A 26,394-nucleotide genomic window follows, 5' to 3' on the forward strand; every position below is an offset into this window, starting at 1 on the left:
GGAAAAAAGTATGCAAATTAACTCTCCTTCCAGGAAGACTGTCTCTCTGGTGCCGCCTATTGGAAGGTAGCTACCCTAGAAGTGAATGTATGACCCTTTAAACAGCCTTTCAAAATGATTAAGGATATAAGTCAAACCAGAAGTTTCTCCGTAAGGAAAAAAGATGCCTATCCGCAGACAGATGTTTAGAGGTTGTTGCATGCTATCAGGGCAGAGCTTGGTACTGATTGGTTGGGTGGGAGCTGTTTGAAGTGGGTCTGGGGGGGGGGGGGGGGGGCTACTGGTGCATAGTGCCAAGCAGGAATATGGAAACTTATAGGCCATACAAAGTTCAGTGTTGTGTTGCAGAACATAAGAGGCTGACAGCTTGGTCACTACAAGAAAAGTGACCCATTGTGGAAAATAAATGTAGTACATGGGCGGACTCCTGTAATAAGAAGCGGCATAATTACATATAGGCCTTTTATGATTACTTATGTGTAAACTGATGAATCGTGCTCAGGATAGGTCATCAATATCAGATCAGTGAGAGTCTACTCCTCATGACCCCCACTGATCAGTTCACTGAAGAGGACTCTTCTCGAGTCTGTGATGTCATGTTCATCAGTCACATGGCCTAAAAGCAGCTCAGTTCTATTTAAATGAATGGGATTGAGCTGCTATACCAGGCACAGTCGCTATGAAATGTATGAAGCTACGCCTAATATCCATTGAAGTGGTGGCGGCGCTCACCCAAGTGCCATGGCCACTTCAAACCTCTGATAGGCAGGGGTCCTGAGCAGCAGTTCTGAACTGAAGTGATATTGATGACCTATCCTGAGGATATCTTAGTCCCAAAAAACCCTTTAACCCTTTAGTGACTGCCCATACGCCTTTTTATAGCAGTCAATAATGGGTCTTATTCTGATGCATACATCTTTCAATAGCAATCCATCAGAATCCCAACAAGGGTCTCCCCTGCCGGTAGGAGCGCGGACTCAGTTGTCTGATGTCAGCTGGGATACAGTTCTAATGGCTGGGAATGGAGAAACATCCAATCCCAACTATTTAACCTTTCATATGTGACGATCAATGCAACAGTAACAAGTAATGGTTTGCTATGCCACCTGGAGTCTTGACGATGGCCTTTGGGCTTGTTATCTATGAGGGAAAACCAAAGAGCAAAGATCCGTACTGGAGACTCTCTGGGCTCTAACTGATGGAGAGGGTCATAAGTGGAGGATCACCGTCCGGTTAGCGTGCAATAAGACAACCCCTTTAATTTTGGAAGGGACGTCTCCAGTGGGAATAAGGACCTTATTTCTGCAGAATGCCTGGAAATACTAAATTACATATTAACTAATTGTAATTAAATATGTCCTCTGGAATTAGATGTCCCTTTGGAATAATATTGTATTTTGGCTTAATGGAGAAATTAATTAAGACCTTATTAAGTTAAATCGGAAGGGGGGGAGGCATTTTATTGCTGAGACAGTCTGCCATGTTAATAACTTTGCAGTGCAATCATAGTTTTATGCACAATGGAATATAATTGATTGTTTTTTGCATTAATTTCTCGATTCTTCATGATTGGAATACATGTATGCACTGGCATACGTATAGGGGATGCGATTGCACCCGGGCCCAGGAGCCTTAGGGGGCCCATTAGGCCTCTCTTCTCCATATAGGGAGCCCAGTACTATGAATAAAGCATTATAGTTGGAGGTCCTGTTACAGATTTTGCATTGGGGCCCAGGAGCTTCAAGTTATGCCTCTGTGTTAAGGGGTTAGGAGAAGTTAGGGGGCCCCAAGATAAACTTTTGCACCCGGGCCCATGAGCCTTTAGCTACGCCCCTGCATGTATGTATATCTCTGTGTAAAGGGGAAGCATGGTTAGCCTTAGCTACAGGCAACCCATGCGGTCACATAGGGCACCGGCCCCCAGCTTTTAGGTGGGGCACAGGTGGATGTAGTTTGTGGGCGATTGTCATCCTTAGGGCCACCCAGCCAGATGATTTTTTTCATCTGTGCAACATCATCTTGTAAAGCTATATGAATCATCCTCCCCCTGGCTTAGTTCTGCTAGTGTATTTATGTTATGAGCTTGGTTCTGTGGCTGCATTTATGTTCTTGGTTCTGGTACTCTATGCTATGGGCTTGGCTCTGATACAGTATTTATGTACTGAGCTTGGCTCTGAGGCTGTATTAATGTTATGAGCCTGGCTGTGGTGTTGTATTCAAGTTATAAGCTTAGTTCTGGTGTTATATTTATGTTATAAGCTTGATTCCTATGATGTACTCATGTTATGACCTTGGTTCTCATGCTGTATTCATGTACTGGGCTTGGTTCTGGTACTATATCTATGCACTGATCTTAGCTCTGGTGTTATCTTTATGTTATGAGCTTGGTTCTGGTACTGTGTTTGTTATAATCTTGGCTATGGTACTACATTCATGCTGTGAACTTGGTTCTGGTGCTGTATTGATGTTGTAAGCTTGGTTCTGGTGCTGTGTTGATGTTGTGAGCTTGGTTCTGGTGCTGTGTTGATGTGAGCTTCGTTTTGGTGCTGTGTTAATGTTGCGAGCTTTGTTCTGGTGCTGTATTAATGTTGTGAGCTTGGTTTTGGTGCTGTGTTAATGTTGTGAGCTTGGTTCCTTGTGCTGTGTTAATTTTGTGAGCATGGTTCTGGTGCTGTGTTAATGTTGTGAGCTTGGTTCTGGTGCTGTGTTAATGTTGTGAGCTTGGTTCTGGTGTTGTGTTGATGTTGCAAGCTTGGTTCTGGTGCTCTGTTAATGTTGTGAGCTTGGTTCTGGTGCTGTGTTAATGTTGTGAGCTTGGTTCTGGTGCTGTGTTGATGTTGCAAGCTTGGTTCTGGTGCTGTGTTGATGTTGCAAGCTTGGTTCTGGTGCTGTGTTGATGTTGCAAGCTTGGTTCTGGTGCTGTGTTGATGTTGCAAGCTTGGTTCTGGTGCTGTGTTGATGTTGCAAGCTTGGTTCTGGTGCTGTGTTGATGTTGCAAGCTTGGTTCTGGTGCTGTGTTGATGTTGCGAGCTTGGTTCTGGTGCTGTGTTGATGTTGTGAGCTTGGTTTTGGTGCTGTGTTAATGTTGTGAGCTTGGTTCTGGTGCTGTGTTAATGTTGTGAGCTTGGTTCCTTGTGCTGTGTTAATGTTGTGAGCTTGGTTCCTTGTGCTGTGTTAATGTTGTGAGCTTGGTTCTGGTGCTGTATTAATGTTGTGAGCTTGGTTTTGGTGCTGTGTTAATGTTGTGAGCTTGGTTTTGGTGCTGTGTTAATGTTGTGAGCTTGGTTCCTTGTGCTGTGTTCATTTTGTGAGCTTGGTTCTGGTCCTGTGTTGATGTTGTGAGCTTGGTTCTGGTGCTGTGTTGATGTTGTGAGCTTGGTTCTGGTGCTGTGTTGATGTTGTGAGCTTGGTTCTGGTGCTGTGTTAATGTTGTGAGCTTGGTTCTGGTGCTCTGTTAATGTTGTGAGCTTGGTTCTGGTGCTGTGTTAATGTTGTGAGCATGGTTCTGGTGCTGTGTTAATGTTGTGAGCTTGGTTCTGGTGCTGTGTTAATGTTGTGAGCTTGGTTCTGGTGTTGTGTTGATGTTGCAAGCTTGGTTCTGGTGCTGTGTTGATGTTGCAAGCTTGGTTCTGGTGCTGTGTTGATGTTGTGAGCTTGGTTCTGGTGCTGTGTTGATGTTGCAAGCTTGGTTCTGGTGCTGTGTTGATGTTGTAAGCTTGGTTGTGGTGCTGTGTTGATGTTGTAAGCTTGGTTCTGGTGCTGTGTTGATGTTGTAAGCTTGGTTGTGGTGCTGTGTTGATGTTGTAAGCTTGGTTGTGGTGCTGTGTTGATGTTGTAAGCTTGGTTGTGGTGCTGTGTTGATGTTGTAAGCTTGGTTCTGGTGCTGTAGTCATGTTGTGAGTTCGGTACTGGTACAGTACTTATTTGCTGAGCTGTTCTGGTACAGGTATTCTGTTATCTTGCTGCTTTAAGCAGAATACAGGCAGACTGCAAATTAGCATAATATATATATATTAGGTTTTTTTTTAAGGGGTGGGTCGCCTAAGGAAAACAAAATTCCACACAGGGTGCCATCTAATCTATGGATAACCAAGGGTACATATAGCGATTGTATAACTCTGTGTAGAGCGGCACAACCACCGGTACATAAAGCGATTATATACATTGTTGTAGGGTGGGGTGCACAGACAAGATTATGATCACCAATTGCAGAACATGCTTTAAACTAAACAGTATATGATTGATATAATTGGAGTGACCGGGATCACTGCTCTGAAGACTCAATTAGACTGAGCTGCTAATGTCCCAGCAGACAAGGCTGAAGAGACTCCTGTCATTGCAAGAAGGTGTAAAAAGTTTTTAGCACATAGAAACATAAAGCAGCAGACCCCTGTAAATACGTGGTGGTCTACTACTAGGAGCTAGGCCATAGCTAGGACGAAGAAAATCACCATCGTCTCCACCTGACTTTTTCCAGAGGCTGCATGGTGCAAAACACGGAGCAGAATTGAGAGGAAACTAATATCACGCCTGCGAATGCGCAGTTCTCACATTGATGCAAGGCTGTTTTTTTTTAATTCAAAAAAGCCCCGCATCACTTCCGTGAAATAGTGATCCTTAGGCGTGTGGATTACAAGTAATTCCCATTGATTTCAATGGGAAACATCGCACTCGCATGCACATTGCATGGTATGTGAGTGCCATGCAAAGTCTTTCAAGGTCCCATTGGAAACAATGGACGAGGTGTTCCACTGGAACGCCAAAGATAGAACATGAAAAAAAAAATTAAAAAAAATTATATATATATATATATATATATATATATATATATATCATGTGCATAAATCCATTCAAAAAAATGGATTCCATATTTGTGCGAGTTTTGTGCATCTCGCTGGCATATTCTAGTAATATACTGAAACACTCACCAGCACACGAGAATTGTTGTTATCATTGTAGTGGATTTCCACATATCCAGATGACAAGAGGTTACTAGAAAAAGGACGAAAAATAGCGTATAGTCAGACAATTATTGCAGGGATAGTGTCAGATACCTTGTCTAGGGGGCAAAAAATTGGGTATCACATATCATTTATCTACCATAAACGCTTTGGCAGGCCAGAAATGGCATCAGTCATATTACCTTTCCTTTTAATAGGGCAAATGTCTGGTAGACCCAACCGACCTCCTCCCAATGTAGCAAAAATTTAAAGCAACCCTCTGATTTTGGGACAAACGTTTCAGGACTAGAGGGGGCACGGGGAAAATAATAAGTTTTTGGCTGTCCAAGATGGTCGATGCAATCTTCAGACTACCTAATCCTGACAGTACATTGGTAGTGCTAGACCACCAGCGCACTATGCTGCTCTCTGACTGGCCAGAACTGCTCACGTGATCAGCATTGATCAATCAGAGAGCAATGCACAGTGTGCATTGAGTAGTTGGAAAATTGCAGTGGCCATTGTGGACAACTGAAAATGGGGTCTGGAAGTTGCGGATCAGAGGGGCGATAGATACCAACTGCAGATAATATTTCCTCTTCCCCCTACAGAATTTTATACTAAAACTGGAGGGTCACTTTAAGGGTATGTTGCAGTTGGGTGTGGAAAAATTATAATTATCGGCCCTGCACTTTTTTGGCATTGTACATGCAGATTCAGGATGTGGATCCACAGATTCAGATTCAGGATCCACAAAATTTCTGCAGATGCTGTGAATTTGAAAATCTGCAGCACGTCCTGCAATCCATTCATGTACATTGTAGTATCTCAGTGCAGCATTATCACTGTTACCTGGTGAGTAACCCTGCAGGTATAGGGGATGTTAATCATCGTTATGTGTGGGATGACTAGAATTTTCTTCTAAATCACTGTAATTGTATATAAGGACAGAGACAGAGAAATAAGATACATAGGTAGATAAGTAGCTAGATAGATGATAGATAGATAGAATATAGATAGATAGATAGATAGAGAGATAGATAGAAGATAGATAGAAGATAGATAGATAGATAGATGATAGATAGATAGATAGATGATAGATAGAAGATAGATAGATAGAAGATAGATAGATAGAAGATAGATAGATAGAAGATAGATAGATAGAAGATAGATAGATAGAAGATAGATAGATAGACATGAAGATAGATAGATATGAGGTAGATAGATAGATAGATAGATAGATAGATAGATAGATAGATAGATATGAGATAGATAGATGATAGATAGATAGATAGATAGATAGATAGATAGATAGATAGGAGATAGAGAGATAGAGAGATAGATATGAAGATAGATAGATAGACATGAAGATAGATAGATATGAGGTAGATAAATAGATAGATAGATAGATGATAGATAGAGATAGATAGATAGAGATAGATGATAGATAGATAGATAGATAGATAGATATAGATAGATATAGATAGATAGATAGATATGAGATAGATGATAGATAGATATGAGACAGACAGATATTAGATGGATAGAGAGAAAGATAGATAGATGATAGATAGATGCTAGATAGATATGAGATAGATGATAGATAGATGATAGATAGATATGAGACAGACAGATATTAGATGGATAGAGAGAAAGATAGATAGATGATAGATAGATATGAGATAGATGATAGATAGATAGATAGATATGAGACAGACATATATTAGATGGATAGATAGATAGATAGAAAGATATGAGATCGATAGAAAGATATGAGATAGATAGATAGATATGAGATAGATAGATATGAGATAGATAGATAGATATGAGATAGATAGATATGAGATAGATAGATAGATATGAGATAGATAGATAGATATGAGATAGATAGATAGATATGAGATAGATAGATAGATAGATAGATAGATATGAGATAGATAGATATGAGATAGATAGATAGATATGAGATAGATAGATAGATATGAGATAGATAATGAGATAGATAGATATGAGATAGATAGATAGATAGATATGAGATAGATAGATATGAGATAGATAGATAGATATGAGATAGATAGATAGATATGAGATAGATAGATAGATAGATAGATATGAGATAGATAGATAGATAGATAGATAGATAGATAGATAGATAGATAGATATGAGATAGATAGATATGAGATAGATAGATAGATAGATAGATAGATATGAGATAGATAGATATGAGATAGATATGAGATAGATAGATAGATAGATAGATATGAGATAGATAGATAGATAGATAGATAGATAGATAGATAGATAGATATCCAATCACATGCTGTGTTCTGTATTTCCCTTGCTTGTGAATAAATGAATATTTGATCATTATACAAGACTTCACAGCGCGGTCTCACAGCCTTCAATGCAGAAAATATGGGAGGAGAAAATAGATCATGTCCTACTTTCCGCCTCCCATGTTCCTTCATGCATTCTGTATATACAACGGCTGCACTTTGCAGCATAAATCCCAAGACAGTGATCCCTAAGTATATATATTGTACATCTCTCTATTCCCTTCCATCCACTGCCCATAGCCTGACCCAGATTTGGGTGGATGAAGGATTAATTTACACTCACTGGTTGAGCTCCAGGTCCAGAATAAATTCTTTCTTGAATGCTGGCACCAGGAAGCTGACGCTGGCGAGATGAGCCGGCTGCACAAAAGTCATGGAGAAAGTGTAAGAATCAGGCAGCAATTACATTTCCTGAAGGGCTGACAAGGAGAATCTCAGTTTTTTGCTGGTCATAGACAACATCAAAGACTTAAAAAATGTCACTACAATTGAGACTTTAAATTGGGCGCAGCAGTAGCCAAGCCAACTCTGTGATTGGAGAATTACCCGGCTTTCATGGATCTTTTTTGTGTAATTGTTTGTGTACTTAAAAACTTCATTTGCTACTGATATGAAGCCAACATAATAAAGTACAGTCCGCTCACGACAAGTAAAGAAAAATGCGTTGTTATGTGTAGAACTTTGACGTCCGGCCAGTAGTATTCCGAAGAGACTTTAATTAAAGGGGTTGTCCGGTTACTCGACAACCCGGCTTCAAGAGGACCCCCTGTATTAAAATAATAAAGTGAACCATGCTCACCCCCTCCGTGGCCACCGGGATCCAGCGCTGTTGCCCCACTGTGGCCCTGGTGAATACTGTGGCCAATGATGGTAGGTCCTATAGATCTGAAACCCAGTGTAAAACCTTCTGAACTGCCTGATTAACCCATGTGGCAAATGTGGTGCATACTGGTCCAGTCATTTGGCTGTACATAAAGGACAGCCAACAGAAATTCATTTGCATATATATATAAATATACACTACAGTCCAAAAGTTTTAGGGAGGTGTGGAAAAAATGCTGCAAAGTAAGAATACTTTCAAAAATTGAAGCGTTAATAGTTATTTTTTGTCAATTAACAAAATACAAAGTGACTGAACAAAAGAGGAATCTAAATCACATCAGTATTTGGTGTGACCGCCCTTTGCTTTCACAATAGCATCAGTTCTTCTAGGTACACTTGCTCAAAGTCAGGGATTTTGTAGGATTATAGTCAGGTGTATGATTAACCAATTATACCAGACAGGTGATAATGATCATCATTTTTATGTGTAGGCTAAAAGACAGTCATTACCTGAAACAGAAACAGCTGTGTGGGAGGCTAAAAAATGGGTGAGGAACAGCCAAACGAAAGTGAAGTTGTGGAAGACAGTTTCATATCACAGGTCATACACCTTGGCAAGACTGAGCACAGCAACAAGACACAAGGTAGATATACTACATCAGCAAGGCCTCTCCCAAAGATTTCAAAGTAATCAGTACCAAAACCAATATATTTGCCAAAAGCAACAACCCTGAGGGGGATCTCCTTAAAAAAAACAAAAAAAACCACTTTTATTAATCGCATATAAAATTTCACCTCAAAAATATATATACAAAGCAGATATGCCTGAGTCTGAACATATAGACTACCTAACTCACTAAATACATTAAGTGTATATATACTTAATTAGAAATGGTAGAGCTGCACTCACTTCACCGACTCCAGCACAATGGCTCATGCACACTGAAACCAATATAACCATATGGTCTAGTGCATATATAACAGTAGTCACTGACTGGTATCAGTGGCACTAATATACTGAAAGCGCCAGAATGAGTAGTGAGAAGATAAATGCCTACAGCATTAGGCCTCTTTCACACAGGCGACAGCGATATCGCCGCAAGAAAATTGCAGCTGCATTCTGTGCGATATTGTTGCGTTTTCTCACGGCGATATCGCAATTTTGTGTCACTACAAAGTCACGCGACCTTGTAGCGCTCTTTTGCCGGGATTTTCGGAGAGGGGCGGATGGGGGCTTGAAATATAAGCCCTACCCCAAAAAATAAACCCTATCTACATTAAAAAAACAAAACAAAACACAATATATAACCTAACGGGTGTTGTCCACTCAACCGCTCTCCTTCTGAAGCCCCAGGACATTGTCTGTAGTTTTCAGCCATCGCTTCCTGGTTTGGAGGTTCAAAAACCCCGCCTCCAGGAAGCGCTGGCTCTGGTTCTTGAACAGTAGGACTTCCTAGTGTAAAAATTGCATAACGCGTTTTTGTGCGATGCAACACAAAGGAAAGCTCCATAGGAAAATATGGGCTACAAAACATAGCAAATCGCAGCTGTATAGCACATGCCGCGATTTATTTTCTTCACAATGTAGTGCAATGGCCAAGCAGCGACTCAAGGAACGTAGCTTAGTACGGGTGCAAGGAAGGCCTGTTTTGTCACGGTGACGCCAATACTCCAACTGGACCCTCGGGGGTGAAATGACGATGAAATAAATGAGTTGAGTCTAGTAGTATATTAGTAATCTGGGAGTAGGCAGATTTACTGACTTTGGTATTTTGCAGTATAATTGAATTCACAATGTTCCACAAAAGTACTGTGAACAGGTACACGCAGATGCAGTAGTAGGCGGGCAATAGAACACAATGAGAAATACAGTAACCTTTAACTTGATTAGGACCTGACTTCAACGCTCTCTCCTCTCCTTTACTGAATTGACTTGACAGACAAATGCCCCACTGGTTGATCTAGCTGAAGGATCGATTCGAGTTTAGTGAAGTGTAGATGAAGCAGAGGGCAAAGTGGCTGTAAGGCTAATCCTGCCTTTGAGTTCACTGGGTAGCTATGACTCACTGTTAGTAGGAGGCTGACCTCAGAAAGGTTCTCCTTCCCTCTGCTGTGGGATGCCAAGGGAGCGGGTTCACGCCACGCTCAACCTTGGAAGGAACATGCTGCATTGCTGACTTGCTTCTGCATGCGTACCTCCAACACTCCGACATGACAGACTGCAACCTCTCCTCTCTCACACCTGGCTGAGTCTGCCTAACTGCTCACTGTCACTCCCTTTTATCTCCTCTCTTTCTTTCCAGCACTTTCTGGACTCCTACCACTCTTGCACAGGGACTTATGTTGTGGCTTTCCCACTCTTGGACCACTTTGCACCAGTCAAATTGAATCTGACTATCAGCCAATGGGACTGCAGCTGACATCAGGCTAAGCTCTAAGCTTAGTGGAGAGAAGGGGAGAAACAGGGTCTCTCCTACAGGCGGCATCTTCTATGTCCATGGACGGCACATACACAGGTGAGACGGGACAAGTGTTGGTGTGAGTGTTCTGTAGGACCCGCTGGGCCACTACAGTAGCAATCTACAAAACATCGCTAATGTAAATGAACCCATTGGAAAGAATGGGCTTTACATACAAGCGATTTGTAGCACCGTCGTATCGCGAGAAAATTGCGAGATTTTGTCGCCAGTGTGAAAGCAGCCTAAATCTGAAGCTAAAACATAGCACTAGAGCACCCCAGACATGTTGTTTCACCAGACAACTGGTGTCCTCAGGGATACATGGAGCTATAGATGCAACGCCCAGCTGTAACAGACCTATATATCAGTAAAAGGCGGGATCAGTATCATCCCCACCACAAATACGCTGTGGGAGAGTCAGAGTAATCAACACTGGCGTACTGCTAAGGGTCGCAGTTGTGAATGGGTCCCTTGGCGAACGGGGTCCCGCGAGCCCCCGCAATATGCCATTTTACTGTCGCGGCCCGCAAGCCAGTTGTGGGAGGCACCCAGGGAGTGAAGTGACTGCTATCCCAGGAGCCGGCAACCAGTAACAAGCTACAGACTCCCTGGCATGTGGCCCTCAATCCTACTGAGAAACTGCAGTTGTGATTGGTCACAAGTGCAGTCAGTCACTGCACTGCTGGCTGAATGATTGGTCTGGTCGGCGGTGCAGTGAAAGTGAAAATGAGAGTGGACTCCACGGACATGTGGTACATCCAAGTAATCATGTATATATAGCTGGTATAACTTATACCAGCTGTACATATCAAACTACTAACGACGACCTGTCTGTCTGTGCGTGAGTGAGTGGGCTTGTGAGTAACTTTCATGCTCTACCCCTGATCACATGATGGTGACATCATCAAAGGTCCTTCATCACCAGTGAGGGAGTTACATGCACCGCCCCTGATCACCTGATGGTGACATCAACACAGGTCCTGTATGCACATGGCTGCTGTCCGGCTAGGTGTTCGTTATTATTCTGTAGCAAATGAAGCCGCAGAGGGGTTGTAGTCCGCCCGTAATCTGCACAAGGATGCAAAACCTTTGATGATGTCACTGTCATGTGATAAGGGGCTGAGCATGTGACGCCCTCATTGGCTATCAAGGACCTTTGATGACGTCATTGTCATGTGATCAGGGGAAGAGCATGGGTATTATTGTATCTTGTACCCACTGGAAGCTAGGGTTTTGACAGGGTCGCTCTCTCCAATAGTAATCAATGGAGCTGTAGGCTAATGTTAGTGGGCTGCTAGGACCTGCAGCCCAGCCACCTCTCCAGCCTATCACCTTCAGGGGGCGTCACCCCCTGTCAATCTTGACTCCACCAGCACTTGCTGGTGGCATCAAGATACAATAATACTGGACATATCCAGGTTAGACCAGCATGCCCCATATCACTATATACAGGAGGATGGGGCTAGATCATGTATTCGTTTTGCAACTGTATGCAGCACGGTTTAGATACGGGTACAGATGGAGGAGGGGGGCCAAGCTGAACTTTTGCACCCAGGCCCCTGAGCCTTTAGTTACGCCCCAAGAAATCAACCAATAGTGACGCTGAAGTGTAATGCACAGACATCGGTACAAAGAACAATAGAGACCCGGAGCCTTTTCTTTTTCTTTTTCCATATAAGATTTCAAAGCAGACTGGGGTTTCAAGATGTGTTGTTCAAGCTGTTTTGAAGAAGCTCAAAGAAATAGGCAACACTGAGAACTGTAAATGCAGCGGTCGACCAAGGAACATAGTGCAGCAGATGATAGACACATCATGCTTATTTCCCTTTGAAATTGGAAGAGGCCCAGCAGTGCCATCAGCTCAAAACAAGCAGTGACCCGGGTACACCCATCTACTATTTGCAGAACTCTGGTCAGAAGCGGTTTTCTTGAAAGAATTGCAGCCAAAAAGCCATACCTTCGGCGTAGAAAGAAGGCCAAGTGACCCAACTATGAACAAAAACATAGGAATTGGGGTGCAGAAAAATGGCAGCAGGTGTGCCGGACTGAGTAGTCATAATTTGAAATATTTGACTATAACAGAAGGCAATTAGTTTCCAGAAGGGCTGGAGAGTGGTACAATAATGAGTGTCTGCGGGCAGCAATGAAGCATGGGGGAGAGGGGTACAATAATGAGTGTCTGCGGGCAGCAATGAAGCATGGATGAGGGGTACAATAATGAGTGTCTGCAGGCAGCAGTGAAGCATGGTGGAGAGCAGTACAATAATGAGTGTCTGCAGACAGCAGTGGAGCATGGTGGAGAGCGGTGCAATAATAAGTGTCTGCAGGCAGCAGTGAAGCATGATGGAGAGAAATACTATAATGAGTGTCTGCAGGCAGCAGTAAAGCATGGTGAAGGCTCTTTACAAGTTTGACGCTGCATTTCAGCAAATGGAGTTTGGAATTTGGTGAGGATTAATGGTGTCCTCTATACTGAGAAATACAGGCAGATACTTAACCATCATGAAATACAGGGAGGCGTCTGATTGACTCCAAATTTATTCTGCAGCAAAACAACAACCTCAAATATACATCCATTGTCATTAACAACTATCTTTAGTGTAAGGAAGAACAAGGAGTCCTGGAAGTGATGATATGGCCCCCACAGAGCCCTCATTTCATTATCATCCAGTCTGTCTTCCATGGAGAGACAGAAAGATTTGAGCAAGCTGCCATCTACAGAAAATGTAATTATGTATGTACAGCGCTTATTATAGGCCCATAGAGAACAATAGGGAGGTAAAATAGAACATGCTGCATTCTTTTTTTTGCACGTATTATATGCAATAAAAAAACGCTAGTGTGAGTGGGTCAATGAAAATCAATGTACTTTCATTGATTCCATTCACTGATGAAATTACGGTAGTGTAAGCACGCCCTTACTCTGCAGCATTTTTTCCACACCTGCCTAAAATGTTTGTATATAAAGTGCTCAAATGCCATAAAACAACTGCCAAAAAGGAACTAAACAAAGTAAGCTCCCATCTTTCCTCTTAACCTGGCCATACACATTAGAAACCATCCATCTAATGTGCATAGGGATGTCCCAATTCTTCCCCAATGAGAGATGTCCGGCAGTAGAAGGATCAGGCATACTGGATTACAACATGCCCAATCTTTTCTTTTCAAGGGAGATAAGCCACCACCAAAAAAGTGTCTGGAGGATAGAGGAATCTTACAGCAGCTTATTCCCTTCTACCTGAGCCAAGCTAGCACTTGTATGGGGGTTTCAGAAATAACAGCCAGCAGGGGAACATGGTAAAAAAAAGAGAACACATACTGTATGGTCTACATTTTTTTTTTTCCAAAGGGGAGTCACTGGGTGATGTAAAGCAATATACACCTATACAGTACAATGGTCTAGAGACTTTCATTATATATATAGCCAGAAACAAGGTGTGTAGCCACTTTCGCATAAAGGGCCCTGACTATTTCTAATCATGTAAGGCCATAAGGAAGGCTTATATGACCCCTTTTGTCTCCACTGGTTGACGAAGGTTGACCATACACATTAGATGCTGTTCGGCCAACATGCATCTCTCCCAACCCTCGTGCACATGCATGCTTGTTTCAGCCTAGCATGCTCGTGTTTTCAGGAAGAGGGAGGGGGGTAAGCTGCTGTCACACACCTCTGGTGGCAGGTCCCAATGCATGTTAGATGATCCACCGATCCTGCCAAAAATGGTGGATTTGTCCGATTATGTGTATGACCAGCTGAAGAAGGCTTAAAGAAAGGAGGAGGAAGCTAAAGTCTCAGCATGACCCTTCAGAAGAATAAATGGACCCTCTAGTCAACACTATGAAGGCTTCTATACATATAATGATTGCGAATGGCTTATTACTACACCGCTCAGGACCGTTGGATGGGTGTGTAGACTTCTGAAGAAGATCTCTTGAACAGGGTTCCCAAACTCCAGTCCTCAGGGACCACCAACAGGTCATGTTTTCAGGATATCCTATAGTAAGAACACCTGTGACAATGTGTGAGGCATCTACAATAATTACATCACCTGTGCAACACTGAGGAAATCCTGAAAACATGACCTGTTGGCGGTCCCTGAGGACTGGAGTTGGGGAACACTGCTCTAGAACAACCGCTTCCAGGTAAATAAATATTTTGGGGGGTTGCAGAGGAATGCAAAAAAAACTGTATTTTTTTAAATTACTCCTTAAAGGGGTTGTACCAAAATTTCAAGTTATTCCCTATCCATGAGATAAGAGATAACTTGCTTTTCAATGGGGGTCTCATTGCAGAGACCCTGCCGATCTCAAGAAAAAAAAAGTCCTGTGTAATCCCTTGCAGTGAGGAAAAGACTGAATGCAAGCACACCAGCACTCTGTCACTACAGAGGAAAAAGCGACCCACGTAGCGACGTGAGAGTGGGACACAGGAATCTCATCTTTGAGATCAGTGGGGGTCTCAGCAGTGAGACCCTCACCGATCTGTAAGTTATTCCCTATCCTGTAGGTAAGGAATAACTTCAAATTCTGGCACAACTCCCTTAAAATAACCCTCGAGTTTGAGATTAAAATTCAGTCCTGGGACCAGATGAGAAGGAGGTATATTACCTGCACTTGTTCTTCTCTGATGTCCCTCTGATCCACTGGTTCTGAGTCCTGTTTTCAGATATCCAAGATGGCCGACCCAATCTTCAGACTACCTAACCACACAGGCATGGGTAGTGTTGGACTACTAATGCACTACATCTGCTCTCTGATTTGGCCAGAATGGTCAGTGCTGATCTCAGAACCAATCAGAGAGCAGTGCACAGGTAGTGGCCATCTTGGACAGCCAAAATCCGTCCGATCAGAGGGACAGCAGAGAAGAACCACTGCAGGTAATATACTCCCTGGAAGCTAGAGGGTCGCTTTAATCACAGGTCCCTGTTAGAATAAAGTTTTATATACAGTACATACACCCTGTTGTTGTGCTGCCCTGTTTTATTCAACATAAGGCTTCTTCCACTGCGAATGTGAAACGAGGCCAAACTTTTAATGAGGCTTTGTGGATGACACAGGACATGTGGCTGTTCTCACACATTCTTCCTCGTACATCTATGTGCTGGCATGAACCCCAGAATGATGAACAAGCAGTAAGATACGAACTGTATCCGCAAAACAAAAAGTTGTTACGCCCGTAAGTCAAGACCCTCCCAGTCTAGAGTGACATCACAGACAGTAGGACGGGGATATGACAGGTGAGCAACCACCTAACGGCCTCTTTTGTGTTCTCTACACGAGCTCTAACACAACTGTAAATGGATGAGGCTTCAGTACTTGGCCTCCAATTTGCTTTTTGATATCGTTTTTGCCCTCCACAATTTGGGAAACGGTCCAAAAAGAGTTGTACAGGGTGGGCCATGAAAAAGTAGGCTGGTGCCACACTGTTAAGAAAGCTGCCCCATGGCCCATCTTGTACAAATCCTTCTCGTCCTCCATACGCCTCAAGAATTCAATACAGACCTATTATGGAGGTAAGCTCCAAGAGTTGGGCTTAAGAAGACTTACAGACCCTAAAGGGCCACGGGCGCCACCATACAGGATTTATACATTCAATTTTAGCATGTGCATGGACCCTATCTTTTTTTTTTTTTGTTCTTCTAGCAATAACTACTCTCTTGGCCATGCGTAATAAACAAATTACCTGAAGGTGCTGTAGAATAAGTTGGCGCTATACAAATAACAAGTCCCCTCCATTTATCGTCCAGCATGAGGCATTCTACTATCTAGCTGCACATGGATGGAAAAAAAAAAAAGGGGGGTTTTGCAGACATAAGACGGACAAGTTTTTATAGGCTTATGTGAATTTGGCGCCAACTGCCAACTGCAATACCAAACAAGGCCCACAGAAGGGGGGGGGGGCGCTGTATCTAGGCAAAGGAAGCAAATTATTTTTTCAAATTTACAAATGTGCCATAAATACATAATTTAGTCCGTGCACATTTACACGGTGGTATTAGCAGTCTGTGTTCTCTCTGTATATACCGAAGAACATGATTGGACCCCAACTGAAAGGAGAAGAGTTAATACATGAACACTTACTAGATTTGGGTTGCCTTCATTTCTGACCCGGGTGTCCAGCTGGAATCTGCGGGTTTCTGCTCCTGATGTCCGTCCTATTAGCCGGCTTGGGTGCGTGATCTGAGGGAGGTCCAGGGTCCGATGCCATTGGGTGACAACGTCAGACTGACCAGTATCAGGGGGGGATGTAGAATCTTCTAGAGGAACCCCTGCAGTAGAGAACATAATACATGGTTATGAGTGGTGATACCAAGAGGATCAGAAGAGCTCCTCACATACGCGGGCAGATTTGCTATTGAAAACGTGCCAAGAAAACTGTAAAAAATGCTTTGGACGAGGAGTTTTAGACAAGTCCAAAAGGGGTGCAGTTTCGTGGAAAAGATTGGGGCTTAAATTTGACCTCATGGGCCAAAAATGTACCAAAATTTTGCACAAAACTAAGCAAACTGATGGTTGGAATAAAGTTAGACTAGATCGTCTAAAGATGGGATAAATCTGGTGCAGTTTAAGGCATCTTCACACATGGCAGAAATGCTGCGGAATCATGTGGTGGGGATTTTAATCTCTTTCACATCATGCATCCGCAGCGGGTCTAATTATGCTGCAGAATGCAACCCTAGAAATATAAGGGTTAAATTTCACAGCAGATCTGCAATTAAAAGCGCAGCCAAATCAACCCCAAAATGGTGCAAATTTGGCCACTGAGGATCTACAGCGTAACTGCTGCGGGTTTTCCCCTACAGAAAGCCCAAAGCAATTACACCAAGTGTGAAGACGGCCCAAGACGGTCTGTTCTACGTTTGCACTGTGTATTAGTCTGCGTTCACACGGGGCGGAATTGCCGCGGAATGTCTGTGCGGACTTACTGCACGGAAATTCCGCCTGCAATCTTAAACCCGAGCCTAAGCAGCAAAGTGGCCGAGATTCCGGACAGTCCGTTGCGGCCAAGCTGCGCTGAAATTGACATGCCGCTTGGAATTCAAAGCCGCGGTATGTCAATTGTATCGCCGTTTTCGCTGTGGGCTCTCTTCTCTCTACAGGGAGAGATGGCTACAGCGGAATAAGCGGCTTTCAAAACCCACAGGACTTCAGCTGTGGAAATCTTGCGGAATTTCCCTGCGGATCCAGCCTAAGTGTTTTGCGTTCACGTAAATACACTGCGTATTTAAGCGACCTGAAAATTACATTTGCCTGCGTATTTCGCCTGTTGCAATTGGTTTTTGTGCAGCCTTCATTTCCCAAGCGCACACACTGATATACTCAGGTCCACTCAGGGTGATATTTCAACTAAAAATGGGTATTGGAAAAAGGGTGCATCTTGGCAGTACCAGGGGCGTAACTAAAGGGGGTGCTGGGGATGCGGTTGCACCCGGGCCCAGGACCCTTAGGGGGCCCATAAGGCCCATTTTCTCCATATTGGGAGCCTAGTAGTATGAATAAAGCATTATAGTTGGGGGGCCCCGTTACAGGTTTTGCATCGGGGCCCAGGAGCTTCAAGTTACGCCTCTGGGCAGGACGGTCCAGTATGGATGACAACAGTGGTGTTCACAAGGCATCAGTGTCCTTCTGTAATGCTGGTCGTGTGCAATTATCAAGGATTCCTGGTTTGCTGAGTCTGCTGCCGCTACACCAGTCAAGTGTGGCAGGAGGCCAGCTAACCTCCCAGGAGCCGGACTAACTGACCACTAGCAACCGTGTCACACTTGTGGAGGTGTCTCTTTAACCCCTTAGTGACAGCCAATATGCCTTTTTACTGACCTCCCTAATGGGCTTTTAACCTGCACATACATCTTTTTAAGGTAGTGGCTTGGCGGACTGACAGCCAGGCTCCTGCTCTAACCACCAGTAGAGGAAAAACCTCAGATCCTGGCAGTATAACCCCTTACATGCCATAATCAATAGCAACCGCAGCATTTAAGCAAATGACATGGGGGAAAAGGGCTCTTTTTGTCACCCATCAGCACCCTGCAGTGTGATTGCAAGGTACCAATGAGTTCCCATGGCAGCCGGAAGCCTGACAGAGGCCTCCGTGTATGCCATGTAAGTCAGATCCCGCAGAGTCGAGCAGCCTGCTAGCATAGGCTTAGTAGAATGCACCACATAAGTAATGCAGTGTACTATCTTAGCAATCGAACTATTGCATCAAGTCAATTGGGCCGTGATTCCCGCCCCCATATCGCGCTCGCCATCTATGTGAAATCCTCATGGATGTGAGGCGTTTTCATGGCAAAACAGCCTCGCATCACTTTGGGGATTGATGCGGTGATCCCCTGGCTTGGATGCCACAGCTGCAGCAAAGGATTGCGGAGTTTTTCCCATTGCTTTCAATGGGGCCGGCGATGCTGACACTGGGTGGGGCGGTGGAGAGCGCGCAAAAGATAAAACGTGCTGTGTTTTGTATCCCGTATAGCATCACGGTGCCATGCAGAAAAAAACATCGCTCATGTGTATGACCCCATTCTGAAGAATAGGGTTCAGATTTGTACGTCTCGCAATGCGCAAATCTCTGCACGATTCTGGTGCCTATGTGCAGCCAGACTTATAACAACGTTACAATCACACATGTAAAGTCTCATTCCATGAAGTGGGAATGGAGCTGTCCGCTTCCTGCATGAACGCACTGACCAGGCACATGGCTGATTGGCAGGGGTCCCTTCCCCTAAGTATCCTAAGGATAGGCCATAAGTGTATAACTGGACAATCCCTTTAAAGGTTCTGTCTATCCAACCATCCATCCATTTCAGACAACTAAGGCCTAATGCACACGGGCGTATTTGCATTGCGGAATCCGTAGTGAGCGTCCGCCTCCGGATTCCACAGTAAATACTGCCCATAGAAATGCAATTTTTTTAAAATCGCTTTTCCATGTTAACGAGCGGAAATCAATTAAGATTCTGCTCAGACGGCTTCCATTGAATTCAATGGAAGCCGTCCGATCCGCAGTCCGTCCGCAGCTGACACTGTGGACATGTCGCAGAGTCTGCGTCATCACCTATCGATGGCGCGGCACAATCTGTACTATGCTTGTGCCCGGCACATCCACAGCACAAATTCGGACAGGTAAGCAGGGGTCTCTGGCCGGGTACCGGGTCAGATTCTGCTGCGGGATCTCACATGCGGAATCCGACCCATCTGTGTGCATTCGACCTAAGGCTATATCTGTAGGATTTTGGAGTTGTTGCTTCACTAATGCTTGTGTACGGGATTTCTGGCCCTCAATAGATAGTCACAACCCTTTTTCCTCTGATTAAAGTGACCCTCCAATCCTGGATAAACAAAGATGGCCGCACCCCTACTATGACTATCTACAGTGAGATCAGTTTTCCCATGTGTCTTTGTAGATTAAATAGAGAATTGCATTGAGACACATTCTTCAATATCTTTTTAAAGGGACCCTCCGGGCCTAAATAAATAAACATGGCCTCACAGCTTCTCTGACTACCTGATGCACACTGTGTATTAGTATACATCATTAGTCTAAGGGTGGATTCAGACGACCGTATATCGGCTCGATTTTCACGCCAAGCCGATATATGGTGTCCTTGTCTGCGGGGGGGGGGGATGGAATAGCCAGGAGCAGGAACTGAGCTCCCGCCCCTTCCCCGCCCCTCGCCACTATTTGCAATGGGAGGGTCGGGACAGGGGCGTAGCTAAGCGCCGGGACTTAGCTCTGCCACCGTCTCGCCCCTCAGTTCCTGCTCCTGGCTCTTCCATCCTCCTGCCCTGCAGACAAGGACACCGTATATCGGCTCGGCGTGAAAACCGAGCCGATATACAGTCGTCTGAATCCACCCTAAGACACTACATGCTACACTGACTGGCTGGTGCTCCTCACATGGACAGCACTGGTTAATCAAAGCAGTATATAGTGCCTTAGACTAATGATGTACTAATACATAATGTGCATCAGGTTGCCAGAGAAGCGGTATGGTCATCTGTGTTTGTCCAGGCCCAGAGGACTGCTTTAACGAATATTTCCTGTCTTTCTCTTGTAAGCATTCAGATCTAAGAAGATGAATGGAAACACGACCAGGTACATTAAAGAGGTATACCCATTGTAAGCAAAAATGTCTGATAGACGCAGGTTCCACTTCAAACAGTGCAGCACAGCAAGCTCGACTGTTTCTGCAATCCTGGCCACATCTCAACTCAACTGCATCCCAGACATGTTGCACAGTGTCTGCCTCGCTAGGTATGATGGTGTCCAGGGACCTCCGTTGTCGAAATAGATGCTGGTCCTGCACCTATCAGACATGGCATATCCCTTAATTCACAAGTTGTCTCACGCGCAATAGATGACATCACAGGGAGGGTAAGAACCAGCCTGAAGGCTTTGGTCAGCCACTTGTGAGTCCCACACATTACAATTTATGCTCCCCTCAGAATGTTCTTATTTTTCAGCCACTTCTTATTCCATAAACTAGATGTGACTGCGGTCTGCATCCACCATAGCAAGTATATATACAGGGTGTAGTCAAAAAGGCTGATCCAGTGCTATATCTCATTACTGGTGTCTTATATTGAAATAACAATAGCATACTTGAATAAGAAGGCATGGATGCGCTACATGGCATTATGGCACACAGGTCCATGGAGCCCTCGGAACATGGATTTCAATTTTGTATTGAAGAGTAGAGTGAGAGAGATGTGGAAAGCAGATTTCTGCTTCTCAAAGTCCTGTACTATGACAGAAGTAAGAAAAGTGTACTGGAAATGGCCTCCTTTTGCGACAATTGGGGCAGAAGATCCAGGAAATCACCTACCATCTGCAGGAGATTCAGATGGTTGGACCTGTATTGATTCCAGAAACTAAGTGATTGTGCAAATTCCAACCCAAATATTCATGCTGAAATTTGCATTGTCTTCTGATTGGGTTGTTACTAGTAATTTCCATTACTTCTACACTGAATTGGCACTTTGCGATTCACTAACATGGTCCTGCAATGATAGCATCAGCCCAGGACTGCAGTGTGGAAGATCCAAGCAAATTTGCAAAAAACCGAAAGCTAAGAGGGTTGGCTTACATTAGAGAAGAGAGAAAATGGATTCAAAAATTTTTAGACAAGCCTGAACAGTGGGTGGCAACTAACAGAATGGTATTTAACGGGAAGAAATACAAAGTCCTACATCTGGGAAAAAAAAAATGAAAAACAGTACATTCAATATGGGAGGAATTGGGCTAAGCAGCAGCACATGTGAAAAAGACTTGGGTATATTAATAGATCACAGACTGAACATGAGTCAACAGCGTGATGCTGCAGCAAGAAGTTAACACACAATTCTGAGATGTATTAAGAGAAGCATAGAGTCTGGATCATGTGAAGTAATTCATCCCCTCTACTCTTCCTTAGTCAGACCTCATCTGGAATACTGTGTCCAGTTTTGGGCACCCCGATTTTAAAAAGGCATCAACAAACTGGAACAAGTTCAGAAAAGAGCTACCAAGATGGTGAGCGGTCTGCAAATCATGTCCTATGAGGAACGGTTAAAGCATCTGGGAATGTTTAGCTTGCAAAAAAGAAGGCCGAGAGGAGACTTAATAGCTGTCAACAAATATCTGAAGGGCTGTCACAGTGCAGAGGGATCAGCCCTATTCTCATCTGCACAAGGAAAGACTAGAGGCAACGGGATGAAACTGAAAGAGAGGAGACACAGATTAGATATTAGAGAGTGAGGGTGATCAATGAGGGGAACAGCTTGCCAAAGGCTGGACAGACATCTGTCTGGGATGATTTAGTGATCCTGCAGTGTGTAGAGGGTTGGACCTGATGACCCTGGAGGTCCCTTCCAACTCTACCATTCTATGATTCTATGTGTTGTAGCAGAAGAAGGCCACTTCCAGTACACTTTCCTTCAGTCATAGCAGCGTCCCACTGGACTTAGAGAGACATGGAAAGCATTTCTGCTTATCACATGCTACTCTTCAACTTTGCAATTGGGCTTTACTCTGTATTTCCTACAGGGGCTGCAACACAACATTGAAATTCATATTCCTGTGCCCACAGGGGCCCATAAACCATACCATCATGTATCACACCCATGCCTTCCTCTTCAAGTATGTGATTGTTATTTGAATTTAGGACACCAGTAGTGAGATATAGCGCTGGATCTGTCTTTTTGACTACACCCTGTATATCACTGGGATATACCACTGGGTATAATCACTGGGATTACCGGACTATTTTTATCTGGTAATGGACTATGTTTTGGGGGTCAGACTTGTAAACAACCCAGAAGCCATTAGAATGCAAATGATTTCCTTCAGCAAATACATGTGTTTCTCTTACTGTCATACATAGGAGCTTTATTCCTTACTAGACGGTGAAGGAGAAGCGTATGCTAGAAGTACAGAACGGTTAATGTAATATCCTTGCTGGAGGCTGAGACTCTGCACTGAAAACACTTGAGCAGTCCTCGCACCGTTACTGCATCCTCTGGGACATCCCATTTAGTCCCTTTAATCACCTGTCCCAAGAGAAGAACGGCAAGAGGGGTACAATAATAAGCAGCCACCTCTGCCCACCCTCCCAGCAAAGCATCTATCATCTACCTGATGCATTGCAGTATATCTGCTGATGCTACAGAAAGCCTGATGATGGCAGGAAGAAGGGGGGTGGGGGTGGGGGGTAATGGGCCTTTCTGGGGATTATTGGAAAATATGTGATTGATAAAAAAGTGGGTGACCTATAAAGTTGGGGTTACATGGGGCACAGATTTGTCTTGTGAGTGTATGTAAATCTCATCCTAAATGGAGGTATACAGGAGCATTCCCGATCATTACAAGCATTCCTATTAACCCAGGTTGCTCCAGGACAGCTTGCACCTCTCCACCGATGATGCCAATGCAGAGAGATCATGTAATTGCTCTCATCAGGGAAGATGGCAATGTATGATGAAAAGGGAGGGGTGATGATGATGGAATGGATGAGCAATGAGGAACAAAATAGGGTGACGAAAGCAAAAAATAAGGGTTATAGCAAAAAGAACGACACTAACATAGGGTGACTATAGAAAAGGGGTCAGTAATCACCACTATATGGAGGTGCAGGATCAATAATCAGGGGAGGTGGGGCAGAAATAACAGATATATAGAAGGTGCAGGGTCAATAATCAGGGGTTCCAGGCAGCAGGGGAGCAATACTTAAAGGTATAGAGTCAGTAATCACCATTCTATGGATGTGCAGGGTCAATAATCAAGGGCTTTGGGCAGCAGGAGGGCAATAGTTATAGATATTGGGAAGTAAAGGGTCAGTAAACAGTTTGTAGGCTGGAGATGAGGCAAAGGAAGGGATGGAGGAGAAATATATAATGGATGCAAGGAAAAGGGGGAAGACAAATCAGGGGTGCAGGATGTAGGCATGATACAATTCAGGGGGATAGGCATAATACAAGTCAGGGGTACATTGTGTAGGCATGATACAAATCAGGGGCACAGGCATAATACATATCAGGGGTAAAGGACATAGGCATAATACAAATCAGGGGTGCAAGATGTAGGCATGGCACAAATCAGGGGTATAGGCATGATATAAATCAGGGTGCAGGGTGAAGATATGATGCAGATCAGGGCTGGAAGGAAAATACATAGAAACTCATAGATTCATGGAATGAGCAGCAGGTAGTAGAGAGGATGAAGGGGGGTGGAAGTGATGCTGCTGATGGTCTCTACTGTTGGAGCATTACACCTGTGCACAGGGTCACCACTGGGTTAGGGTGATTGGGGGTAATTAGGGCACCGGCTGTAAAGTGCAGATGACAGAGAGCAGAAGCATCCAAGCAACAAGCATCTCGTCCCCCTCTGCGGAGTGACACTCACCCAGCTCTGCCATGGCACAGATCACAGCAGCGACAACCCAGAGCGGCTCTAGACGCATCCTTCATACATAATCAGTCAGCCCCGGGCACAGGGGGCAGCTTCACCCTGCTGGCAGAGGACATGAGCCCGGCTCCTTTGTGTGCTGCTGGAGGATGGATGCTGGAGCTGCAGTGTGGGGAGATCCAGTATTACCATAGAGGAGACACGTGAGGAATATTCCCCTCCTCCTCCTCCACCTTCATCTTCATCATTCTTCTCCCCTCCCCCCTTATACCTATCAATCTTTCCTCCTCTCTCCTTCCATACATAATTGCAGATCCGTCAACATGCAACATGTTATCACAACATGTTATCACAATGTATCAGATGCAACAGTTACACAGAAAGCAGAACATCACACACAAAGCCATACACCAAATACAACGGATCATCCGTATGGCCGTATTTACACGGGCGATTCTCTTTCGCAAGTTCCATAAAATTGAGATATGAACTCGCACGAGAAAACGACCCATTATTATGTGTTTATATACATGGCCGATTGTTCTCTTGGACCGAGAATCCAAGAAAGAAAGGTCACCGTATATCCAATGTTTTGGGCGATATTGTCCATTATTTTGTATGGGAGTTCAAAAGAAATTGCGCGCACGAACGGTGCAATTTTTAATTTTTCGAATTGAAACAACAGGCGATTTGGATGCGTGCGAAAATCACCCGTGCAGCGATGCAATGTGTTATTCTCTCAAAACGCATTGCAATCTCAGGTAAAGTCACATGTTTCTGAACGCAATAGCAACCCAAGTTTTACATACCAATATCGCGCTCGCCTGTGTAAATATGGACTAAGGCTGACTTCACACAGGCAAGCGCGATATGGGCTGATGATCGCGGAGTTTCCCCAATTGCTTTCAATGGGAGACCTCGCATGGCATGCACTTTGCACATGGTGCGATGTTGGCATCAGCCCCATTGAAGGCAATGGAAGGTGCGATGCGAGAGCATGCAGAAAGATAGAACATGCTGCCATTGGTTTCCCAGAATGAACAGGGATATAAATGAAAAACACAAGTTATACTGAATCTTTCCCTATTAAACTATATATCAATCTGCTCAGCTGCTCCTGCTCTAGAACATGCTGTTGGGAGATCAGACTGTATGTTCAAGGTGACATGTTTCCTTTCAAAGAGAACCTGTCACCAGGAGTTAAGGCCCATTTAGATACAACGATTATCGCTCAAAAAAAGTCGCTCAAGTTACTTTTGAGCGATAATCGTTGTGTCATTTGCAGCCCAAGATGATCGCTCAAGAGCGATCACCTTGCTCTGCTAGCGGAGGATGCAGAAGACAAGCAGGGTGTCCCCACTTGTCTTCTGCATCCACCTGTTTTCTGCATGCTGTATAACAGCCGGGCGCTCCGTGCAGAGGATGCAGAAGACAAGTGGGGTGTCCCTGCTTGTCTTCTGCATCCAGATGTTTTTTGCGCTCGGAGCAGGGAACAGCTGGATGCAGAAGACAAGCGGGAACACCGCTCTTCTTACCGCTTCTTACCGCTCTTCTTACCGCTTCTTACCGCTCTTCTTCATACCCCACCTGTCATCAGGGAGCGGGATACAGCTGAAACAATAGTTTCAGCTGTATCCCGCTGTGAATCCCTGATAAGGCTCATCATCGTCTTTCAGCACGCTCAAAGACGACGATGCGCGACGGGATAACGAAAACTGCACGATGTCAGTACAGTTACACACAACGATTATCGCTCAAATAACGGCTTTTGAGCGATAATCTTTGTGTCAAAATGGGCCTTTAAGCACCTAAACCGCCATTTCAGCCATAGATTTTTAAGGCCCATTTACATGCAAAAATAATCTTTCAAACGACTGAAAGATTGAAAGATTTTGCGATGTATGTGCATAAAGTGTTAATGGCCATTAACACTTTATGATCTTCATTTGCATGTAAA

At 44.1% G+C, this 26,394-nt stretch overlaps 1 protein-coding gene across 2 annotated transcripts in view; it reads right to left on the reverse strand.

Moving 5' to 3' along the window:
- ADAM11 (ADAM metallopeptidase domain 11) overlaps nt 1-24,604 on the reverse strand; it is a 72,534-nt gene extending 47,930 nt beyond the window's left edge. For both annotated transcript variants that reach the window (XM_066587897.1, XM_066587895.1), the window contains exons 1-4: nt 24,435-24,604; nt 16,640-16,827; nt 7,561-7,637; nt 4,929-4,992 (exon numbers count right to left, since the gene is read on the reverse strand). In XM_066587897.1, coding sequence (XP_066443994.1) covers nt 4,929-4,992; nt 7,561-7,637; nt 16,640-16,827; nt 24,435-24,492 — 387 coding nt within the window. In that variant the 5' untranslated portion in view covers nt 24,493-24,604. The remainder of the gene's footprint in view (nt 1-4,928; nt 4,993-7,560; nt 7,638-16,639; nt 16,828-24,434) is intronic.
- Nucleotides 24,605-26,394: the final 1,790 nt, after the last annotated feature.

This window comes from Eleutherodactylus coqui, chromosome 13 (genome assembly GCF_035609145.1).
Source record: "Eleutherodactylus coqui strain aEleCoq1 chromosome 13, aEleCoq1.hap1, whole genome shotgun sequence".
NCBI lineage: Eukaryota > Metazoa > Chordata > Amphibia > Anura > Eleutherodactylidae > Eleutherodactylus > Eleutherodactylus coqui.